Source organism: Eucalyptus grandis, chromosome 4 (assembly GCF_016545825.1).
Source record: "Eucalyptus grandis isolate ANBG69807.140 chromosome 4, ASM1654582v1, whole genome shotgun sequence".
Taxonomy (NCBI): domain Eukaryota; kingdom Viridiplantae; phylum Streptophyta; class Magnoliopsida; order Myrtales; family Myrtaceae; genus Eucalyptus; species Eucalyptus grandis.
Window position 1 is genome coordinate 22,772,129 of NC_052615.1, and position 16,015 is coordinate 22,788,143.

General features: G+C 41.0%; 2 protein-coding genes across 3 annotated transcripts; one reads left to right on the forward strand and one right to left on the reverse strand.

Moving 5' to 3' along the window:
* Nucleotides 1-1,217: 1,217 nt before the first annotated feature.
* On the reverse strand, nt 1,218-3,654 carry LOC104441286 (60S ribosomal protein L4). Its single transcript, XM_010054361.3, has 2 exons — nt 2,480-3,654; nt 1,218-1,531 (listed from the first exon to the last, which is right to left on the reverse strand). The coding sequence occupies exons 1-2, from the start codon at nt 3,581-3,583 to the stop codon at nt 1,418-1,420; spliced, it is 1,218 nt and encodes a 405-aa protein (XP_010052663.1). The 5' UTR covers nt 3,584-3,654; the 3' UTR covers nt 1,218-1,417.
* Nucleotides 3,655-8,855: 5,201 nt separating this feature from the next.
* Nucleotides 8,856-14,806, forward strand: LOC104441287 (RNA polymerase sigma factor sigB). Of its 2 annotated transcripts, none has more exons than XM_010054362.3 (7): nt 8,856-9,170; nt 10,351-10,561; nt 10,935-11,540; nt 12,208-12,438; nt 12,560-12,700; nt 12,825-13,025; nt 14,246-14,806. In XM_010054362.3, the coding sequence occupies exons 1-7, from the start codon at nt 9,037-9,039 to the stop codon at nt 14,525-14,527; spliced, it is 1,806 nt and encodes a 601-aa protein (XP_010052664.2). In that variant the 5' UTR covers nt 8,856-9,036; the 3' UTR covers nt 14,528-14,806. The 2 variants fall into 2 exon arrangements, with proteins under 2 accessions (XP_010052664.2, XP_010052665.2); XM_010054363.3 differs by having other exon boundaries at nt 8,858-9,170; nt 10,365-10,561.
* Nucleotides 14,807-16,015: the final 1,209 nt, after the last annotated feature.

A 16,015-nucleotide genomic window follows, 5' to 3' on the forward strand; every position in this document is an offset into this window, starting at 1 on the left:
AATCTTTCCTAAATTGTTGTTTCTTCTTCTTTGGTGTTTAAATTAGTGAAGTCTACTTATTCATTGATTTTTATGAGGGTGATCTAAGATTCGATTATTTTAATTAATACAATAATCAAGATTCAAAAGATTGTTAACAAAGTACATTTAATTACAATGTCTATCTAAAGTTCAATTGACTCCTTATAATACACAATACTTTAGTGGGTTTTCTTTTTTTTTTTGAGTTATGAACTATTTGTGATTACAATTTATGATTAATTTTTTTTTAACAAATATTATCAACAAGCTCCAAGGTTATTACAAAGAAATTTTTTATAGAATTCAGCTTGAGCACATTAGCAAGTAGAAGAGAGGAAATGAAATAAAAAAAACCAATGGAAAGTAACATAACGCAAACATCATTATTTTGATTATTATGAAAGTCTTGTATTTTCATGACATGATATTGTGTGGCTTCTGCATTTTCATTAAATAACAACTTTCGCCCTTTTCACTTACGATTTTGATGAACTAGTTCTTCTGATGTTATTTTCATTAACCCAATCAGGTATGGTGTTAAGATAATTAGAGGGTGAAAATAGAGTGAATTTTAATTTTTGTGATAAGAAATGTGTAATTTTTATTTATATGATTAATTTCATATTTAATCGTTTTTCCATCTCGTAAGGGATTTCCCATTTCAGTTATCGCCGTCACTAATTGGACTTTTTCATCAAATTTACTCGGAAAAGGTTGTGGAGGGTACACAACATATGTACCATATACTTCAAGAAACGTATTTTGTCGTATTTTGTCGACCATTCACATGCTTGTGGACATGATCGGAACTTAAAAAAACCCAACTAAAGAAACGTACTCTTCAAATTGTTCTTTAATTTTGTCATTGAACACCAAATTGCATAGACCCCTCTCTCTCTCTCTCTCTCTCTCTCACCGACACACACATAAACTCTTCACCATGGCCCAGACAAAACATACTGCCAATGCAAGGAAGCAATGGTAAAAACCAAAAACTAAAACAAATGAACAAGCAAACCCCAATCCTGGACAGCAAAAACGGAAGATTATGCATCTCCTCTCCAAACAAAACTAGGAAATGCCCTGATTTTCATCAGCTTCCACCAAATTTTCACGTGTTGTTTAAGCGAAGCAAAAGCAGGAACGATGAAAAACCCATCGATGATACTGGATGAATGAAAGTGCATGCCTAGCCATGCAAAAAAGAAGCAAATAAATGGCATCACGCCGATAAAGACGGGAGAAAAATAATTCTGTTGCGATTTTAATCAACCTTCTTTCCAAAACCATGGAATCCTATCTCAAAAATGCGTAAATAACAACACAAATGGGCGACCAGAAAACAAAACAGATGATAAAACAGGTCTAAGGTAAGATAAAATGACATTGGTCAAGTTCACTGGGAGACTCCAAGCCACTTCGAGAAGTTCTCGAATTCGGTGTAATCACTGTCTGAGATCATTGTCTGATACCATGCCTTTCCGGCTGACCTAATCGCTGCTGCATCCTCCTGCAAGCACAAGCGAACAACAAAAATAGGAGATAGAGTCATGTGAATGAAGCAATTCTTCATCGGAGCAGCAACAAAATTCCTCTGGCCCAGATAATAAAAGACAGAGCAGGCCAAACTACAGAGAATCGCCACAAAGATAGCTCGAGTTTGTTAAGTTTAAGTCCAAGAGAATATGTGAACTGAGGGATACAAGAAAGATGAACATCGGCCACAAAGCTAGTCATCATATAGCAGTCACAGGTAAACGGATGACACCCGCATATACATTACCAAACACATAGCAACTCACAAGAAGCTAAATAATGGCAATGCATCAAATTAACTTCACGGACAAACATACATCACAAGGCTATAAAGACTCCAACTTCAAATTTGCTCAACAGTACAATATGTAAATGGCACAGACTAGCCCAACGTGAGTTCTCACCATCATGCCAGAACAATACTTCTTTGTAAGAGAGTTTAGTGCCTAAAATGCAATCGTAGCACGACTATTCCACTATGATGATAAGCCCATCGCAGATAGCTCAAGAGAGCACATCTCATCTCTCTAGTGGCTAGTCTAATGTTATATTCATTCTCATGGATGTTCAACGCCAATACTTATGAATGAAGTTCATCTCACAGAACAAAAGCAAACCAACTTTAGTATCAAATAACTTTCGAGGAGTTCCACCTGAAGCAAAATTCGAGAAGTTATAAGTAAGAACTCGCCGCAGATACTTTGAGTCCAATCACACGACCATAATCACTACGACTTCCATTGAACAGAGTACCAATGCACACGTTCGACGCATTAAGGTCATGCTAAAATATCATAAATTGCACCATGTCCTTTGATTATAGCAACACGGCCTCGAAAGAAGTGTCTATGAATATTTAAACAATCATACTCATTAGATGTCCGATAGAAGAACAAGCTATAGTGGAATAAAAAGAGAGTACCTTGGTAAGGGGCTTCCTCTTCTTGTCGAGCTTCTCCTTCTTGGCCTTCACGCGCTGCGCCTCGGCCAAAAGAGACATCCTCCTGGCGGTCTTGGCATAAGGGTTGAGCCTCAACATGGTGTTCAGGTTCTTCAATGGGTTCTTCTTCAGCGGCGCCCTCTTCACCTCCTTCTTGATCGGCCGCACCACCGACTGGACCTCGTCGGAGTTGATGATCCTCGACAAATCGGCATTCAACATCTTCGACCGCGGCAGCACGTAGCCCTTCTTCTTCTCCGAGGTCTTCTCGAACGACCCGTAGATCGAGTCGAGCTTCTCGAACGCGGACTTCGTCCAGATGACGAACCGCCCGAGGTGGCCTCCCGGGGCGAGCTTGAGCAGGTTGAGGCGCTCGACGTTGGCGACCTCGACGCCGGGGATGTTGCGGAAGGCCTTCTCGATCTTGGCGCCCTCGGAGCCGTACACGACGAGGGGGCCCTTGCGGTTGATGTAGCGGCGGTTGCGCATCTTTCCCTTCCCGGGGCGGATGCCCATGCTGTCCTTGGCCTTCTCGGCGTCGGGGAAGGCCCCGATCTGCCTGAGGACCTTCTCGGCCGCGGCGGTCTTCTCCACGGCCTCGGCGGCGTCGGAGACGACGAGGGGGAGCTCGGGGACGGACTCGACGCGGTGGCCGCGGGCGAGGACGAGGGCGGGGATGGCGGTGGCGGCGATGGCGGAGGCGACGGCGTAGCGCTTCTGGTTCACGTTGACGCGGCGGTGCCAGCGGCGCCAGGTCTTGGTGGGGGCGAACATGCGGCCGCCGCGGCACATGTTGCCGAAGGCGCCCTGGCCGGCGCGGTGGGTGCCGCCTCCGGGGACACGGGGGATACGGGAGACGGCGCGGCCGGTGCCCCAGGACTCGGCGGAGGTCTGGTGGCCGGCGCGCTTGGACACGGCGTAGGGCTGGCGGCTGTTCTTGGAGATGTTGGAGTGGACGAAGCCGACGATGTCGGGGCGGATCGAGGACCTCATGACGTCCGGCAAGGGGAGGGTGGCGGCGGAGTCGGTGGCCATGTCGCCCTCCAGGGACTGGATGGTCACGAGGGGGCGCGCGGCGGCGGCCATTGGTGGCGGCGGCGGTCGGACGGGGAGGGAGTGAGGGAGGCGGAAGTGAGGGTTTATCGGATATGCGGACTCAGAGGGAAATTAGGGTTTCGAGATGGTTCGGTATTTATATGCAGAGACAGGACGAAGAAGATGGACGAATTTACGGGCCTGCCATCGTTGTTTTGGGCTGGGCTTTCTAATGAGCATTTTCGAGACTGTATCGAAGGAGGCCCAGGCCCAGGCCCAGTATCAAGAGTGGGCCCCGCTTATGGGAATTGGATCGCTCGGGACTCGATCGAGAGAGTTAGATCGTCGAAGATCCAGAGGTGGCGATCCCGAATTTGGTGGCTAATAGACAATCCCTCTTCTGAAACCAAGGAAAGGTCGTGCATGTACCAACTTTTAATAGAAAGTGCTTTGGTGTTGAGCAATGCAATGAAAGTGAGTTGAGTTTGGACTTCACTCAATTTGTGTACGTATTGAGATATCGGGGTATGACATGGTCCATGAAAATTATTTTACGATGTGGTTTAGTCGATGCACCTTTCGTGTGTATAAATCCATTCGATATAAGTCGAGAACGCGATATTTTTAATGGGGCCTAGGAACGAGTAAGCACCCATGTTCTCCCATAATACCAAATATCTCTTTCTAAAATTTAGCTAAAACAAAGCATGCAAGTTCAAAATAAATCTAGAAACAAAATGATAGGTAAAGTATTATTGATTATTAATTATTCTTCCCTATGAATGTCCTCTCCCTTATCATGGCCGCCCATGCAAACGTTTTCTTTGCAAATACTCCACCAAAACTCATTGCTTATTATATTTCATGCCCATCCGAGAAAATATTCAATGGTATCAAATCACCACATCATCGACATGTGCATGGCACGCATGATCCATTAAAAAATGAACCGCGTCCAAGTGATGTGAAAATTAAATGATGAAAAATTAAAAATTTTGCGGGCTTGTTTGGTATGATGCTCTCTCTTCTTATTAATTATGCGCTTCCTCTGTCTCTCTTCTTTCCACATCTTCTCCCCCGCTCTCTCTATCTTCCTTTATTTCAAATTCCCTCTAAACACCTCACTCCTCTTACCTCTCCTCTCTATCTCGCAAAATCTGATGACACAGGTTGTCATGGAGAAATTGATGATGAAATGTTCACGTCCGTGCAGTCATGTGTCACGGGCCTAAAGAGAATCGACCCGAGACTCGGGCACGATCCTAATCGATTGGCCTGTGACACATGGCTCTAGCCAGACTGACCCAAAAGAGAGGACAAACTCAAACTCCTTGTCATTGTCATCATCGCCACCTCCGCATTTACTAGCACTATCGTCTTTTTCATTGCTCACTCGTGCTTCCAAATGGAGCGCTAGAGCAATAGTCAGCACAACCACCAAAACTTGTTATGGCGAGATAGTGCCGATCAGGAGAACTGCATATCTAGATGAATACCTAGAGCACATGAGTTGTAGATGAAGTACTTAATGCCGATTCCATGCTCGTCCATAAGCACTCCACTTCAATAAAAGTTGCACTCACTAACGAATTGTAGAATCTAAACAACATAGGGTAAGTGGACTAAAAGTCCTAAACTTATGGTCAAAGCATAATTAAGTTTTAAAATTTTAAAAAACATGTAATCAAGCAATTGTGGTTGGCACCTCGTTGATACTATTTGTCTTAAGAAAGAAATAGAAAAACCCACATCGACATTTTTCCTTTAACTAAATTGGAGGGATTTAACTACATCGATCATGATGTGCAATAATGACGTGTGACAACATTAATCACATGTAATAAGATATGACAAATCAAATGCAAAATGGGATGTTGAATTGACATTACGTGCTTGTATGACATGTCAAATCAAATCGAAGACACGACAATGATAATGTTGGGAAAATTATCCAAAAAACCCCTAAATTTATCGTATGACTATTAATTTAGTTCTAAAAATTATAATTTGGCCATTATAATTTTAAACATTATGAAAATACTAAGTTGGTATCTAGTCAACGCTTTTACATAGTATGGCTTGTGTCTGACGTGGACAATTTACTCAAAACGATGACGTTGTGACAGATTTTATTGATTTTTCTGTGATTTTTGGACTTGAATTAAAAAGTTTTCCACATGCCTAGGATGTGTTTGAAATGTTACTAATAGGTTCTGTTGCATCTTTGATAGGAAAAATGTGAAAATGGCAAAACTAGGCATAAGGCATCTTGGTAATTTTTGACAAAGTTATGGGCAATGTTGAAAATTTATAGAATTGAGAGGAAGCTTTTCTTTTTCTTTTTTTAAATCAAAAAGAGGGTAATGTTATCTACTTTATTCCTACTTTAACTCTCACTTTCAAATTTTTGACATGCCTTATGCCTCATTACAAGGCATGAAAGTCAAAATTCACATTTAAAACTAAATCGTCCCAATCTTAACAGAGAATGTGGGGATTTGAACCCCTCACCTCCCCTGGAATGGTGCAAACTCCAGTGGTTATGGGTTTTAGTGTTCATCAGTAGGTTATCAAGTAAGATTAACTAACGAAAATCAAACTGATTCATAATTACTAGTTTTGAACACTCTATGACCAATTGTTCCCTTTTTTTGAAGAAAAAATCCAAGATATCTACAGTAATTATGATTTAGTTTTTCCATGCTAGTTCTTTCAAGATGGTATCTCTTGTTTTATGTATATAAGACAAAAAGATCATGAGCGTGCCATTTTACACGAGTCTCACCAGCTGAACAAAATATCGTACGTCCAAAATCAATATTAACGGTTGTTTTTACATGACCAATCAACCATCACAAATTCAAAGGACACAGGAGAGAGAAAAAGAAAAAGGAAATCACAATTCTGTGCGTGGGACAAGAGAGAGAGAGAGGAGACGAGGCTTAGGTGAGAATCATCACCACCTTGCCTCCGAATGAGAGGGCCATTGATGAATGGCTCATCAAGGATAAGGCTGCGACTAGCCTTTGCTCGAGCTTGGCATGGGTGCAGCGGTTGGTAATGATCCAACCCCCGACTTGCCCCTACCTCTTCAGAAAAATTATGGCGGTAATCCCGGTCTATGGGAATTCAAAGCTTACACGCACCGGAATCATGCAATATTGGCTCATCTCTCTATCTTTCCCAAGCGTTTGTGTTTTTAGGCCCTGTTTGGCAACACTCCAAATGTGACTAGTCATTTTTTGTTCACAGGAATCGGTTTAGGACGAGAATCGCGTTTGGTAAAAATTTTGTTCACGGGAATAAATTTGTTCCCAGAATCGATTTTGGAATAGATTTGAGAATAAAAAAAGTTGATTCTACGTCAGAATCAAAAAAATCAACACAATAAAACTCTTCTTCTTTCCTTTCGCCATCACGCGATCGTCGCCCGCCGCCATCTTTGTCCGCCGCTCACCACGCGGTCGCCGACGCCAATCCAGCGAGCTCGCACGGCCGGGCGAGGTCCGGCGAAGCTCACCGGAGGCTCGCCCGGCCAGCGAGCCTTGCTGGCCGGGCGAGGCCCGCCCCAGCCACCCCGCCGAGCTCGCCTGGCCCAGGTGGCCGGGCGGGCCTCGCCCGGCCCGGCGAGGCCCGCCGTCCACCGGCGGCGCTTGGCCTCGCCCGATGGCGAGCCGAGCCTCGCAGCTGGCGGCGTCGCCCGGCACTGGGCGAGGCCGGCGTGCTCGGCCGACGAGGGGCCGGCCTCGCCAGGGCCGGCCTCGCCGGCCCTCGTCCGGCGACCGGCCCAAGAAGAAAAGAAAAATATGAGAAAAAGGAAAAAATGAAAGAAAAAATAAAAAGAAAAGGAAAAAGGAAAAAAGGTAAAAAAAAAAAAAGAAAAAAAAAGTAGAAAAAAATTATTTAAAAATAAAAAAAAATAATTTGGAACAGAATCAATGGACACATTATCAAACGCAATTCTATTCCGGAATAAAAAATTTTAGACAATTACCAAACACGTTCTTTTACTCGAATCGGTTCCTTAACAGAATCAAAAATAATAATTTTTTATCAAAATCGGTTAGGACGAGAATCGTTCTTGAAACGCGCCCTTAAATTCCATAGGCCCAATGACCCATCATGACAACAATTTAAATAGGTCTTACACATATAGGTGGGCCTAGGATCGAGGACCAAGCCTCTTGAAGACCCACCTAGGCCCGCCTATTAGGCCACCTCTCTCTCTCTCTCTCTCTCTCTCATTTTTAGCTAAAACAAAATAAAATGGAAATAAGCAAAAAAAATATTATAGGATTTTGTGTTATTCAATTTTATTGCTTTACCTATAAGCTTTTTACCGCATGTCTCTCCTAGGTTAGGAATTTAGGTTTACTTTATGGCTCGCGCTATTCCTACCCCTTATTGACTCTTGATACCCCTGTTACATTGAATTGATTGTATTATTTATTGCATGTGTCACTCTTGATTTAAAATTATTTCTTACCATTTTGTCTTCTTTTTATTTTCAATTTCACTAAAAGAGAAAAATTATCCACATCCCTTCCAAACAATTTTTTTCACCTTTGCTGCTTCTTTTGCACTCATTACATTTCAACGTTTCCTTCATGTTTGTCTTCATTTAAATTATCTCCATTATTATCATTTAAGCAAGTACTAATCATATATCAAAGTAAAGAAATGTTAGTTTTATCTGCAAATTACTTTATGTCCCTAAGAGTATTTTCATGATTATGAATTTTTCAACTTTGATTTTTGATGCAAATTTACGAGAATTTACTCAAAAATTAAATATTGTTGTTGATGTATGCATTATACACAATTTACTCAAAGGTTATCCTCTCATGTATGCTTAAGTTAATATTTAATAATATCTTCGCAGTACAAAAAAACAAATGTACATATAATTAAAAAAAAGTTAGTTTCTTTAATCAAAAGCATAATAATTAGTTCATTTAAAAAAAGTAATAAATATCATTAATTCGAAAGTAGGACTTGCAAGAATAATGTAGTCGTTTCAATGTAAATTAAGGTGTCGAGAGCTAATAAAGAGGAAAAATAGTACGAGCCTATTTTATCCAATGAGTGTTTATAAATTCTAAATATCAAATAAAATCATTAATAAAACACAATTTAAAACCACTCGACACAATCGAGAGGAAGTCAAATCGCAGACTTCAGACACTCAAGATTCGGCCCAAAATTGGAGCGACGGGGGAATCATGTAAGCATGCGAAAAAAAAAAAAAAAAAAACATGTAATAAGAATCGCGAAAAAGACAAACGAGGAATATCGCTGCGACCCTTGTTTTGGGAGACCGCTTTCGCGCAGCACTCCTCCTCCTCCCCCTTATCTTCTTCCTCCCTCCTTATCTGTTTTGTCCATCACATACACCCCGTTTCGCTCTCCTTCCCCCCTCTCCCTTTCCAGAGCTTCTCCTCCCGACTACCCATTTGGACATTGCCTCCCTCCCTTCTCTCCTCGTTCGTCCAAATGAGGAGCGAATGAGACCCACCCATCTGGGATTGAATGAGGATTTGCGGAATCTCGGGGGAAGTGCAGAGGATGTCTTCGTGCCTGCTCCCGCAGTTCAAGTGCCAGCCGGACACCTTCTCCATTCAGTTCAGGACGCACGCCCGTAAGCTCTCTCCCGGCTCGGTTCGCCGCTTCCTCATTGCTATATGCCCTTTTGATCGGTTTGTCGAAATGGGCTTTGTTTTTTTTTTCTTTTTTGCTGTGCGCTGTGGGTGAGTTTCGGTTTCTTGATTTTCGCCTTGGTGATTGCTTTCCTGGGTTGTTGAATGGAAATGGACCCATGACTAGTTTTGGGCATTATAATTCAGCTGTGTAGTCGTCGGTTGTTTGCTGCAAGGGCCGTCTGTCGTGACGTGGAGAATCTGCTTCTCGTTTCTCTGTCTTCCTTGGGCTTTGTTATTGATTGCTGGACTCTAATAATGTCAATGTCTCCGAGTTTTATAACTTTATGGGTCTAATTCAGTTTCTCTTAGTTCAATTTTCACGACTTCTTAGAGTCTGGAAGAAGCTAAAGTTGTCACTTGAGATAATGTTAATGGGAAACGGCTTGCGTACTGCACTTATAGCGGATTATGTACTGTTGTGCTTATTGCCAATAGTAAGATGGTAGTTGATTTCTTGTAGTCTATGTAATGCTCTCATGCTAGACTTGAAATCCCTTAAGGCACCTGAAGGTGAATAGGTAGTACCTATGGAGGCTGAATCTGTGTTTTTATCACTGTAAGTCAACCAAATTACCTGGACAGAAAGGGACTTGCCGGTGTTGGAGTTATCTTGAGGGTTTTTATCTTGTCCACGCTCTAATGGCCAATGTCTCCGACGGATATCATTAGGGAAACAAATTAGTGCTGAGTTTGCAAAAGGCCGTGTGGCAATAAGCCCTTTGACAGGGACCCGGGTTGGAGCAGTGTGAAGAACAAGTTACTATGGCCATTACACTTGTACCATTCTTGCTTCACCTCTCTGTTTGTACAATAATAACAACTAACTTAATAATTACTCCCTCTTTCTTATTGGTTCGCTGAAATATTCTTGCTGGACTTGCTGTTCAAAATTGGTTGATTTCAGGAAGGATATCTTACTTTTTAGAATTTTTACTCTTCAGGCAATTGGTTAGCAATAGTTAAATGTGCTCTGTTCCTTATTGTGCCAAGTATGAAAGGGCAGAAGCTTTGCCGTTATTTTTTATCATAAGTAAATGATTATGACGCATAGCCGTGGACTTTTTAAAATTTATTATGCTCTTTTATGTGACTGTAATGAACCTCGTTACCATTGTTTAGAAATTGTTTTGCAGAGAAAAATAGAGAGACTACTTATTTCCGAGCACAATGTCTATTGTCCGCCACGTCTCCATCGACATTGTCATCAGCTGCAACAGCTGTCGTCCTTGACATGGAAAAACTGAGATTGCCTTCTTTAGAAGTTCTTACAGATTCACCAACTTCAAACAGGCCTTGGACATATACAGGGGCAGTTGGTCCACCTGCAGAGGTGAAAGGCTTGTTTCTATACAAATGGTGGAATTTCTTTTGGGGCATTTCTATTTTTGTGTGGAGGATAACTAATATATTGTATTATTCGACCCAAATTCCCAATGTTCAATTGATCTTCTAAGTTGGCTTTGTGATTATGATCGAGCTCAGGCTTTTTTCAAAATTGTTCGCCGAGTATTCTGCTCTTTTTACATAATTAATTGCGGTTGATTTTATGTTCTTTTCCTTCATCAAAAGACATTGTCTATGCTTTGTCTAAGGCTTGCAATTCGAGATTCCGTTTATCCTGTCACTTATAAAGCAGTTTTGTCCTCTACCTGTATCAAATTACTATTCTTCTGGCCCTTCTTTAATTTGAACTTTCTCATCAGGTAAATCTTGGTGCAACTTTAGCTACAGAAACACTTTTAACAAGTGATGAGGCAGTAATAGCTGCAGCTGCTTCTGAAGCGGTTACTCTTGCAAAGGCAGCTTTGAAATCTGCAAAACATGCGGCACTTATGATCAGGAATGAAAGTTCTTCAAATATTGATAATAAGCTTGAACTTTCATCCAGAACAAGTACTTCTCTTTCAAAGCATGCTGAACTGTTGGAGCTAGAACATTCCAACATTTTGACAGAATTGATGGAACCTGAGGGTGGGCTAAGGGAAGGAAATGTCATGCAGTACTCAACAGACAAATCTGAAGATCTGGAGCCAACCCATGAAGAGCTACAACTTCTGCAAGTACAGCTCTTCAAAAGCATAGCTGTAAGATCACGGCGGCAAACGGAAAGGAAAGAAATAAGAGAAAGAGCAGCGGAAAAAGCAGCTGCTAATGTAGTTTCTGTGAAGTCGGGGTCTCTTAGTAAGAAGAAACGTGCAGCTTTACAAGAAGTAGATTACTCTGATCCGTTGCGCTACTTGAGAGGAACCACTAGCAGTTCCAGGCTTCTTACTGCCACAGAAGAAACGGAATTGTCAGAAGGAATACAGGTAGAACAAGTGCATATTCCCTAGTTCGCAAATTTCTGATCTCTACTGGTAGTGTGTATCTTTCTGTTATCTTTTTGATGAATGAGAACTCTCTGAGGTACTATATCGTTAATCCCTACTCAGTAAATTGGGGGGGCCCCTTGGACAGGATTCATTTGACCTAGTCTGGATGAATTTCCATGGTTAGTGGTTTGTGTGCGGCCTTACCATCTGGGCTATCAATGCAATCATATTATTATTATTTTTTTTTTTGCTGGAATATCACTTGATTTACTAGGAGATAAATAATTGAACTGCTAAATTAGTTAGAAAAGATCTTGAAATGAACTTTATTAAAATTGGAATGAGAAGAATCTCTGCCTTGGTTTAAATTACTGAGAGACCTCTGACTCTGGTAATGGATCAATATAAAAATGAAGGCCATGCGCCTATTAATTGTGCATTGAAAATGGAATGAGAAAAGGTACTTTTTATTGGTCAAGCATACCTCTTTTACATCTGCAATACTTGAAGTAAAGAATTCTTTAATTTTTGCAGGGCAAGTGCCTGTGCTGCAGGCCACCCTGTTGAGAGGATTGTATTTATATCCAATGATGCATGTTCCCCTGGTTTCTTTCTTTTTTTTTGCTGATTCTTTTCTCTCGACTCACTTTCCAATGTCATTCAGGATTTATTGAAGCTGGAAAGACTCCAGGTGGAGCTAACCGAGCGATGCGGAGGTGAGCCAGCCTTCGCACAATGGGCAGCTGCTGCAGGAGTTGATCAGAAGACTCTAAGGAAGCGTTTGAACTATGGAAGACTTTGTAAAGACAAAATGATCAAAAGCAACATAAGGCTTGTTATATCCATTGCAAAAAATTATCAGGGAGCTGGAATGAATCTTCAAGATCTTGTGCAGGTATCTTACTTTGCCCTTGTACTTTTTGCAATATGATGATTCGATGGTTTTATTGAGTTTCAAACTTCATCACACATATGAAAGAATATCAAAATCCTTGGTTCTGGTTCATGATCAACAGGAAGGATGTCGTGGTTTGGTAAGAGGTTGTGAGAAGTTTGATGCTTCAAAGGGGTTCAAGTTTTCTACATATGCTCATTGGTGGATAAAGCAGGCAGTTCGAAAGTCTCTTTCTGATCAGTCCAGGACAATTCGTTTACCAGTATGTTTCACAACTTGTCATTTGCAAGTCTTTCTACTTTGTATGTAGGAGGAAAAAGAATTGGTGGACTTTTACCAAACCCAGATTCTCATCATCTGTAATGTTGGTTATCTCCATTAAACAGTTCCACATGGTTGAGGCAACATATAGAGTGAAGGAGGCAAGGAAGCAATTGTACAGCGAAAATGGAAGACAACCGGACAACGAGGAAGTAGCAGAGGCGACGGGGCTATCAATGAAGAGGCTTAACGCTGTTCTCATGACACCTAAAGCTCCAAGATCTCTTGACCAAAAGATTGGAATCAATCAAAATCTCAAACCTTCCGTAAGCCCCCCTTCACTGTCAAATGGATGATGAAGCGTAGTTAACTTTCTCCAGATTGTCACCACCCTTGGTGATCTTCTATTGCTGGCACTTGCATTTTCAGTTTGGTGTTTGTCAGTGCTTTCTGAGTAAAACTTGCAGACTAAATATTTAGTATGAACAGTAATCGGATCAAACCTAAACCCAATTGAGAAGGTAAAACTTTAGCCAAATATACAGTTAAGATGATTTTTCTCAAAGTTGTGATATTCAAATGTGCGAATGTGAAAAGTCCTTAGATTAATGATAAATTTTAGCATGCGTGGGCAATACTTTCAGCCCGAAGAACATTCATCACATCATTTAAAACATTTGTACTTCGAAATCGGGTGAACAGCTGTGCCATGGGCATACCCTTCTGATTTCTTGACAATTTTATTATTTTCTGAACATGTACTTTTTTATGCTTTTTACAAATTACCTTTGATTTTTTTCCTTTTTTCATTTTTCGAAACTTGGAAACGTGCCCTAACTATGTGCATGGGTTTTGTAAAATTTTCTGGGTGTGTAGGTTACCCTGTCTCTGCATTCTAAATGAGATCGGGCAGGCATATGCTGGAGGTGTTGAACTTCTCAGCTCTCAACTCATGGTTGAGAGCCTTCTTGTCACTTTGTCACTAGTTTATTGTGCTGTGGGGTTGTGTGCAACCTACATTTCATTGAATTTCCAGTTCACATTGTCAATTCAATTCTGTTTTTCACTCAACAACTCCATTCTCTCTATCGCCTTGTTTTCTTGTCAATTTTGGTATATGTTGGCAATAAGCAGGCGTGCTTTTATGCTAATTGTATCTTGTGAAATGCAAGTATCCATTTTGTTCTATGTTCATTCTTTTCCTTATTCACTGCCAATGTGTTTCCTCTTCATGGAAGTTAAACTCACTTGGGTAATGCGTTGTGTCATGTTATGTCACCTTGGGACAAGTTCATAAATCTTTATGTATTCTCATACCATCTAGACTGAGAAAGTCCATTTTTTCCCCTCCTTAGCAACTTCAAGCATATGTTACCAATACCATCCTGTGGCTAATGAGATTAGATTACGCAAATAAAGTCCTTTATTCTGTGAAACGTGTAGTACTAGTTTGTAAATTACCTCTTTGGACTGGATAACTTGGTGGTTAATTTTCGAAAAAGCCCCAGTGTGAATGCCCTTCTAATCATTTCCTCTCTTTCAACAGGAAGTGATAGCCGATCCCAATGCAGAAACGTCTGAAGATGTGCTGTTAAAGCAGTTTATGAGGCAGGACCTGGAGAAGGTACTGGACACCCTCAACCCGCGAGAGAAGCAAGTGGTGAGGTGGAGGTTCGGCCTCGAAGACGGGAGGATGAAGACGCTGCAAGAAATCGGGGAGCTCATGGGCGTGAGCAGGGAAAGGATAAGGCAAATCGAGTCGTGCGCGTTTCGCAAGCTCAAGAACAAGAAGAGAACTAAACATTTGCAACAGTATGTGCTCGCATAGGCCGAGCATCGGGCTTCTCAAAGTCTGTGCTCTCTCGTTTTACTTTCTTTCCTGTCCATATCTTTCTCATTTTGATTTTCGGCTATATATCACATATTTTCTTCTTCTTGGCTGCTATACCAACGGTGAATCTGTCAGAATGCACCATACTTAAAATTGTTGTAGGAACACAAATTCTTAGGTGAGGAAATTTTTTGGTACATTTTGATGATTGTGTCATGTTTATATCTTCCAAGAGGAGGAGAAACGAAGTCACAAGTCATCCCCCTGTTCTGATGATGAAGGATTTTTTTGCCTTTTCTGAAAGCTGTCTTGGAAGCGTTGGAACTTTTCAATGGCCTGAAAGCCCGAGCTGATCAAAACCATAATTTCTTTTCGCTCGGGATGTTTCCGGCTACTGGGCAGCTGACGTCGAAATCTCAGACTAGGTTGGACCGGCCGAGATTAGTTAATTAGCCATATAAAGGATCAAGAAAGTACAGAGAAACCCTAATCATGGCATTGTAAGGCCCAACTTGATTTTCCTTGGACCCAAGAATGGGCCCTGCATACATTTCAGAGAAAAATAGATTAATTATGTAATTTCCGAACCGGGTTAGATTCAACAGGACAGACCAAACCGGGAGTGATCCGGTCCCTAGTGGCCCTTGATGGAGTCAATTTATCAAGCACAGGGAAAGTTTTCACACCCCATTAGGTTCATGCCGAGCCTAATTTTTTTCACGCACACAAATGTCGTACATCCCTTGTCTTTTATCACTCTGGAAATACGTGATCAATAACTATTATCTTTTAGAGATAAATTATAATTCGTGTCCTTCACGTGGCCATCGACTTTCGAGCGATTGAATATTAGCTACCGCGATTTTGGTACATCTGATTATGCATTCAATGAGACCTCTCAAATTAATACAGTCATACCAATATGAGAATATTCTGAGTCTTGTTGACAATGATTAACCTAGTATTACTTTTATTCTCAATACCTTTTGACATAGTCTCGGCTTGCTGTCAAATGTTGGTTTTAGGAAAAAGCTCCTTTGGCAATCTAGGATCGAGGATTTTCGCAACTTATCACTAATGGTGAGTATGGTTTATGAATAAAACTTGGAACCGGAAAACTAGACCGGTGGGAACTTGTTTGATTTTAGGTCCAAGGTATATAGATAGGTTCTAGATTTTGAAAATTGAAAAATAGGTGGAACTTATAAAAAGTTTATGCTTTTTTTTTTTTTTTGCCGGTATCTTCATTAGATCCTAAGATATTTGATGGAGTTTGATAATGAATACATAATTTGGAATTATTAGTCTAGATTTGCATTTTAAGACTGAAATTTTATTTTATTAATATTTATATTTTTCATACGTTTAAATATAAGTTTTGGTCAATGGATTGCAATAACATTGATGGTTATGAGGGGTAATAATTAATTATAATTATTTAATTAATAACATGAATAGACCCATGATAAGGTAGATTTCAGATTT